The following is an 8,336-nucleotide window of genomic DNA, read 5'->3' on the forward strand; positions in this document are numbered from 1 at the left end:
GCAGGCAGGCAGGCAGGCAGGTGAGCAGTTAGGAGCCAGTGGTCCCAGATTGCGAGAGGGATGTCCGATTGGAGAAGGTGCAGGCTGGACTGAGGGACCCCACCTCCCCTTCCCCGTGCACAAATTCCATGCACCAGGCCACTGGTGTAACTATCAATTCAAATATATATATATATAGTTAATGCATATATACACACATACATGTGTTTTGTGGGTGGAGCTCAATGGAATTATGGATAAAGATAATGATAGATAGACAGATGATAGGTAGATGATAGATAGATGATAGATAGGTAGATAGGTAGATCCTCCCCAGATCCAGGACGCACACAGAGCAAGAGGGCTGCTTGGCCGTGTTAGATGAACCGCTGTGGTGTCATCATCAGTTACAGGTCGATGAAAACAAGCTGATACCCCGGCAGTTGTGCCCGAGCATGCTCTTTCTCCTCAGGTCGACACCCACGGCAACATTATCCTCAGCACCCTGGAAATCAGGAACGAGACGAGCGGCTCGGAAGTGCTCACGGGCATGAGCGACCCCAACACCACCATGTACTCTTACGACAGCGCCAGCATCCACTACCGCAAGCCCCGGGCCACCCGCGAGGCCCCCGGGCACCCGCTGGACCGCCACGCCCACGGCAAGGGGCGCATCCGCAGGCGCGCCTCGCAGCTCAAAGTCAAGATCCCCGACTTGACTGATGTGAACTCCATAGACAAGTGGTCCCGAATGTTTTTCCCCATCACCTTTTCTCTGTTCAACGTCGTGTACTGGCTTTACTATGTACACTAAGGTCTGTCCCAAGGGTTCGGAAACGACTGCTTTCCGCTTTTGAGTTCTAACCCCACAGGTCCCCAGCAGCGAGACTGCTGTGTTTTTGAGGTAAGAGATTCAGCCATCTACTTGGTTTTAGGTCTTGCATATCAATTTTATTACTGCACCATGTTTACTTCAAAAAAGGAAAACAACAACACTCTTTTTTTCCAGTCTACTGTGGTCCAGGTTATCAGCTCTTTCGAGCTCTATAATTGCCATGTTTACAAACACCCACGAGGAGAGACGTTAGATGGGCAGCTCTTGAGCAGTCCTTCCTAGTTGCCCTGGATTTTATCGCTTCATTTTTAAAATAAGAATGAAAAGAGGGCCTCGTTCTCTGTGCAAGCTGCTTCCTGGTAAACTGTAACAGTCTCATACTGCCAAAAACAACAACACAATTTCCAGGATCTCAGAAGAAAAAAATACACAAAGCCATTGACCAGTTACAGATTTCCAGGAAGGAAACCAAGAGGAGCCTAGAAGAGAAAGACTCCTCCCACCCCTAATTCTCTGGCAGCGGGGTTCTCAGCTCGAGGAAGAGGCGGGAGGATGGGCAGGCACTGGTGGAGGTCATGCAAACCCAATCTTGCCAGTTTCACCTCCCCATGGAGCCGGACATTCTGGAAAATATTCTTTCTCAGACTTCCTGGCTGATTTAAAATTAACATTAGACTCCACCCTGATAACCATTGAGAACATTTTTCCTTTCTTCTTGAGAATGCGATGTTTGGGGGTTAATGACTTTTTTTTTTAACTATTTCAAATGAACAGCCCTGAACTCATTCATTAGCCTGGAATCACTTGACGCTGACATGAAGCCATGCCATCACATTTCCCTGGCTCCTGCTCCAGAGAGAGTGAGAGGAAGGGGGTGGGAGAAGAGGGCTTCAAAGATGGGCATCGTGAGCAATTTTTGCTTCAGAAAAATATTGCTCTTTCCATGAAGAAGGCAGGACTTATCTGCTGTGAAAAGGGTGCCTGGGCAGTTACCTGAACTGCCAAATCTTAAATCAAATAGTATATATTTCTTAAGCCTTCCAGAGAGCAGTTTCTAATGGTGATAGGCTAGTTGCACCAGCGTCAACTGGCCCCTTATGGCTCTGCTCTCTGAGCTCTGCATTCCAAAATAGGAAACGATTGCTTCAGGAAATGCACATTGCACCCACTTTGGTGTCAGGCTTCTCTGAGGCCAGATTTCTATGTTAAAGGAAACCTTCAAAAGGGCAAAACCACAGATAACAACAATGATAAACGCACTGGGCCTTCAAACATGTACACCAGACCCTAGCTACACTCATTAATCGCTGTCATCACTGCTCTGCCTTATCTCTGTTCATAGGTTGCTTTGGTCATGGTCATCATGGGAGGGGCACCTCTGAGTAGCCCAACACATGATTCTAAATCGCTCTAACCAGCTGCAGATGAGACTCATACCATTTGTGTCATTAAAGACCCATTGCTTTTTTTTTTTCTTCAGCTGAGCATCAAAGAATTCTGTATCTTTATTTGCATGGTTGTGTGAGACCCTGAGTTTACCAATGAATTATGGAGGCCATTGGGACCTACTCCTTGGGTGTAAAATAAGGGTTGAGGAAATAATAGGATGATTGCCTCACTTAAAGACCTGGCTTTCTCCCTAAGGCTGTGATGAGGGTCCATGTTTACAATAGCATCAGCTGCTAGAAATTATAGTCTGTGTTGAAAGATAAGGCTGAATTCCTATCGATGAGCCCAAGGAGAGAGAGTTGTAAGATATTCTTCTAGAAAGCAAGAGGAAAAGAGAATCCCAGAATAAATGAATGGTTATGGCTGTAGTCAATATACGCTAGTAAAAATGTAAAAACTCTGCTTTAACTGGGAAAATCGTCTCAATGGTTTCATAAGAAATTAATAGGGTTACGGGGACCAAATTTTCATTCGGGTTTTAATTGTATACTCGCAATCCCCTGGTCAAGGAAATCTTTAGCTTCTGGAGATAAATATTTTGAAACTAATTAGTTCCTTGGCAGGTGAGATGCTCTGCCATTGTAAAAATCCCCCAAATGACTGTAAGGTTAATATTTCCAATGACCGCCCAGGAACCACTGTGTAGCCATCTATTTTAAACACAGAAAGAGAGACTTCTGGCTAATGCCTAACAGGAATAAATCATTCTGATGTCAAAGCTCTTTAAAAGTTTTTAGAGGTGAAATGCTAAATCAGAAAGGAAGTACCCATAATCCATGTTCCTTAACAAAACAATTTTTCTTTATCCGTTTAGATCATTCTTCTTGGAAAAGATTGAGGTAATTTATATTTTTATTATTTTTTTATCTTGCCTTAAAAGTCTAAAGAATTTTATGCTTGTAGATGAAAATGTACCTCTAACGGGAAAAAAAGAGAACATTTTGAATTCTTATATATTAACCTTTGTAAAATTCGCAAGCCTGAATATTCTATCAGGCATGAAATGGTGTCACTGTCTGGCCCTCCGGATGGTAAGGGGTCCCAGCCACCATCATGCAAGTCCTGTTAAATAGCTCTCATTTTAGAGGCCGTGGCAGCCGGGGGAAAAAAAATTAAGAAGCTGCCATATTTCTCTTTAATGACCTCTTTTCCCACTTCTTTCTTCTGGACGCCTCCCAGCTGAACCCTCACCTCCTTGGACCCCACGCACTGTCCCTCCAGGCTGAAAAATGCATGGAAACATACCCCTCCTTCTCTGCCTCTCTCCCTTGTTTTGCCCAAAATGATGTACATAAAACATGAGAGTTGTTAGACATTCTTAAGTGCCCTCACACGGATCCTGTTGCTGAAAGATTCAGACCCATGCCTAAAACAGGGGTTACTGCTGTTCAACTATTATTTGGTTATTTATTTATTTATTTATTTTGCCATGAAAATAGCCATAATCTCCTTCATTACTGAAGTGGCAGCAAGGCTGAAAATTGTATGGACTCTCTTATGCTACCGTCATGTCCAGGGGACCCCATGTTCACAATCCATAAACTGTGACATATATTGTGTCATAAACGTAACCTGTGAAACCCAGCATGCATCCCATCTTTCACTGGACGGTGATGACGACACATTCATCCCTTCCACTCATGTTGTTTGGCTTAAAATGTCAGGGGTGATGTGGGTTACCCTTACCAGCTTCGTGACGCAAAGACCCAGGTAAAGATGTGTTTGGCTTGAATTACCCAGGACTGTTGCCTCCGTTCTCTACATTGCCAAACAGAAACAGCAGACTGGATGGTCATTCTGCTGCGTCAATGATACGTGTTTTCATACAAACCATCTTATTGTGCATTACAATCAGTGAAGGATTTTGAAAGTGCCAAGAGAAAAATGCGGTGCAGAGAATAAAGTTTGGTTTAGGGATCCAAGAGTAGACTTTCCTTAGACAAACAGTATGTACAACACACAGAAATGTTGACTAAATTCCGACTTTCTAAAACCAATGACTACTTTATAAATATTCATTTCAAAAAAAGAGCGCAATTAAAATTTGCCAAGTTCAACAAAAAAAAATTAGGTATATTTATAATGCTAGAAAGAAACTATCTTCAAGATTTCTTATACGGACAATTTTGAATAGTATCTGACCAAAGGGTGATATGCCACATTTTTTTTTTTCTAATCAAAGTGTAATTGTTTATCCCAGAGGGAAGCAAAAGGCATGTGCCAGCATTTGTTCATGGTGGTTCAATCAGCAGTTACTGGGAGGCGGAGGACAAACAAAACTATCTCCGTTTTCTGAACGCAGACAAGTAAACAACAAGGTACACTTGGTAATGGAATGTAGACTATTATGTAAACTTCCTTGTAAATTCTGTACATAGTTCATTGAACTGTTCCTGCTGCGTGGTGGCCCTCGGCTTTGGGTGGGCATCTGGAAACTCTGAGCATTGTACATAATGTCAGCCTCCAAGGCACTTGCTTTTCTCCATGAAGTGAAATGACTAGTGATTTGGGTCCAAACCAGAAACTTTTTAGCTCTTGCTCTCTCGCTGCCATGTTCTGTGTGCACTTGTGTAACTGCCAGGTGTCTGTGACCACTGCCTCACGCCCCATCCCCACCGGAAGGGACAGTAACTGCGGGGAAGACTGCACCCCTGTGGGGCTCGGGGACAGCGCACCAGCAGAGACAGAATCTGTAGCCAGCTGCTCCTGGAAATGCGTCCTGGAACGTGGATGTGTTTCTGGGTCACTCGACCGACTTACCTGTGCTTTTCAGGGGGTGAGGAGTGGAAGAGATGAGCAAAACCCACAGGTAATCCAAAGCTTCATTTGCACGATGCTTTACCTTTGAACTTTCTCCCTTCCACAATGTTCCCGGGAACTTTTCCTAAGACTAGAAGCGGATGATGGATTTCATCAGGGTCAACGGTCAACTGTCCAAAGGATGGGAAGGAGAAAAGGAAGAGATAGCGAATGACATTGATAACACAAGCTGGCTGGCTCACTTCTGGAAGACCCAGAGGGGAATCATGTCACTATTTTTAAAGGAAAAGAGAAATCTTGGGAATGAAAACAGGTGTTTTACAACTGGGGGGGTCCAAGATATGTTTGATGTATGCTAATTAAACTTAAAAGAGAATTTGATAATTAAGTATTCTCAAATGTATTTCTCCCCAGTCCTGATGTTCTTGGAATAGACGTTCAGAATGGTGGGATGTGGTGCCATAGATGTGTTTCCATGCAAACTGGCAGTCCCAGAGAGGGTGGTAGTGTCCACAGAAGTTCATAATATCCAGGCAAGCAGGGACATAGATTGGTATTTTCCTTAGTAATGTCTTAGAGTGTCCAATGTCTTTCTCAGAGGTCGGAACTTGGCAAGACAGGGCTTTTTGTGCCAGCATTTTAAGTGCCAGAAGGGTGCAGGGAACCATCACTGTGAGACATTTTTGGTTCCAAGATGTGCCAATGAAAGTCTACCATCAATTGAATAAGAAAAATATCCTGTTAGAGCTAATCAATTTCTACATTCAAACTACATTGTGCTTTTTACTTTAAACGTGCTTTCTCTAGTTAACTGAAATCAATGACACTGGCAGAAAATTAATTGTTAGAGGTTACAACTCAAAAGCAAACATTTGAAAGGGAAAGCTTTTTAATACAAGAGTTGCAAACCAGAAAATACTAAGGTCCTGGTAGGGTGTGGGAAAGAATTTCCTAGTTGGAACTCAAGATGTCTAACGTTTGTTTTGTTTTCCTAATCAAAAAGTCCTTGGTACATCAAGGGGCTCACAACCGTCCCTGATTGGCCCCTACATACCGTGCACATCCTGGAGCAACCAGCACTCATCACAAAGGCTTCAGTAGGAAGTAAGCGTGGGAAAAGTCAGTGTAGTAGTTCTGAGCAAGCTGGGAAAGAACTCCATTCCAACTCTGCTTGCATTTTTTCTGCAAACAATAGGAAAATAAATGAATAAAAATGAATCATTAACAGTCATGGGCAAGAAGGAAAAATATGAAAAAGTCTTTCCCCCTCCTCACTCATCCACTTCAGCCTTTCAACTTATCCGAATTTCCACCTATTGAGGCAGGCCAAATAAACAATACAAGAGGGGGAAAAATAGTAAGTGCTTTGATGAGCCACTCGGTAATGGCAGGGTACACTTCCTATTAGCATTCAAAGCTACTAGTAAAAACGCTAAGGATAACTCTTTTCTTTACTCATTTTGTATATAAAGCACCATAATAAATTATAAACAAATACAATAAAAAAATAAATATATAAATCATTAACAGAGAGGCCAAATAACTTGGTGCATTTGCCTTAGGTATACAGGGTCACAGATTCACTAGCTTAAAATAGCCTCAGGGGAAGCCAGAGGACAAATAAGAGCAGCCAGTGTTGCTGTCTGGCCCGTAGTCTCCCTGGGCTTCCTTTTGAAGAGAAATGAGGGAGGGGGGAACATTTTCCAGTATAACTTTTATAAGTGAAAAGTATTAAAATGTGATGTGTGTGTGCATTTTGCAGGTGTGGCTGTGTGAAATAGATTACCTCTCTTGTGTTCAGCCCTTCCCAGCGCCATAGAACCCTAACCCTCATGCCTTAGCCCAATGAAACTAATTCGTGTATTTTTCCTCTTTCTCATTTCAACCTCAAAAGCTATTCTGCCCACGAATCCCTGAAAGCTACAGCTTCTGTGGGCTTATATTGCACGTCTTCAATTGAATCCACACAAAAATAATAAATTTTAATAATTTTCCCAGATTCCTTCTCCTGTCGCCTTTGAGGGGTCTTGGGAGGCAGCTTGTGTGCTCACATAGCCTCCTCTGAACTGCCTTCGGTTACTTTTTTCTGCTTTTCAGTCTTGATGTGAAGAGTACATGTGTTTACATAAACCTTCTCTCTCCCAGTGTAATTCAAACTAAAGTGGAAATAAAATCATCAGCTGAAGCCTAGGAAAATTTATATCTACACCAATGTTTGATGATAATACCATCTCTTTACCTTATAGCTGTAATACAGTGAATTCATGCAGTATCAATTCTTTTTTGTTATTCATACCCTCCTTCAGCCTTAATTGTACACCATTTAACAATCTATTATCATTCAAGTAGCACACAACTAGTTACAAACCACCCTCCAGGAACTTGACCCATTTTACCCTTTCTTCATCTTGTTCCTATTACAGATTTTCACCCCTGTGCATCACCCTACCTACTCTGCCTTAACCTTCTAGCAGACACTAAATATAGTTAGTAATTGGAAAGGTCATAATGCAAACTGTCTAATTTTCCCCTATAAAATATGTAGAACTTCTTTTTCCTCTAGATAGCATTCCTATACTTAGAAAACAGCGAGTTCTCTAAACATTATACTTAGCAATGTGCAACCCAACGTTAAAAGTTAATAAATGAGCTGCATGGTCAGCGGAGGGAAATTATAGTGGGATACACAACACCCTGGAATTCAGACTGTGCGACCAGGCCTTTGTGCTGTCTCTACCACCGCCCAATTGTGTGACTTTGGACATGCCATCAGATGAGCTCCAACCTCCCTTCCAGAACTAAGTCTCAAAGGGAGTTGTTTTCATTTGTATAGGAGAGTCCCAGAAATACATAGGAGGACCATGGCCTCTGCTAACATGGCCCCACAAATTTAATGATGTTCCTTGTTGCATCTTGTTGGGAGTAAGCCATCAGGGGTCAAGTGAATTGAATTTAATACTTTTCTATGTTCCTTTTAAAAATATGTAGAACATAAAGTAAAATTGGCAGGCAAGTGGCAAAAAAATTATTTTATTATTTTGGTAATGGGCTACAGTATTTCCCTTTAAGAGCATCAGAGACCCTCAGATAAGGTAAATCAGGTGGTCTCTACTTTTAGGTCTCCAGAAGATGTCACTCAGTCAGGAAAAGCCAAGAAATACCCCTCGCCAGTGGAAAAGCCAACTTCTTTTATTTTTAATTTTTTTATTTTATTTTTAAAATTTTTTTATTAAATCTTTATTGTTCAGATTATTACATTTGTTCCTCTTTTTTCCCCCATAACTCCCCTAGATCCCGCCCCCCCCTCCGCCCT

The 8,336-nt window shown here is 42.2% G+C and overlaps 1 protein-coding gene across 1 annotated transcript in view; it reads left to right on the forward strand.

Annotated features, from left to right (window-relative positions):
* Positions 1–3,362, forward strand: part of GABRB1 (gamma-aminobutyric acid type A receptor beta1 subunit) — a 365,263-nt gene extending 361,901 nt beyond the window's left edge. Inside the window, exon 9 of the mRNA XM_006759247.2 lies at positions 452–3,362. Coding sequence (XP_006759310.1) covers positions 452–793 — 342 coding nt within the window. The 3' untranslated portion in view covers positions 794–3,362. The remainder of the gene's footprint in view (positions 1–451) is intronic.
* The last annotated feature ends 4,974 nt before the right edge of the window (positions 3,363–8,336 follow it).

This window comes from Myotis davidii, unplaced genomic scaffold (assembly GCF_000327345.1).
Source record: "Myotis davidii unplaced genomic scaffold, ASM32734v1 scaffold455, whole genome shotgun sequence".
Taxonomy (NCBI): Eukaryota; Metazoa; Chordata; class Mammalia; order Chiroptera; family Vespertilionidae; genus Myotis; species Myotis davidii.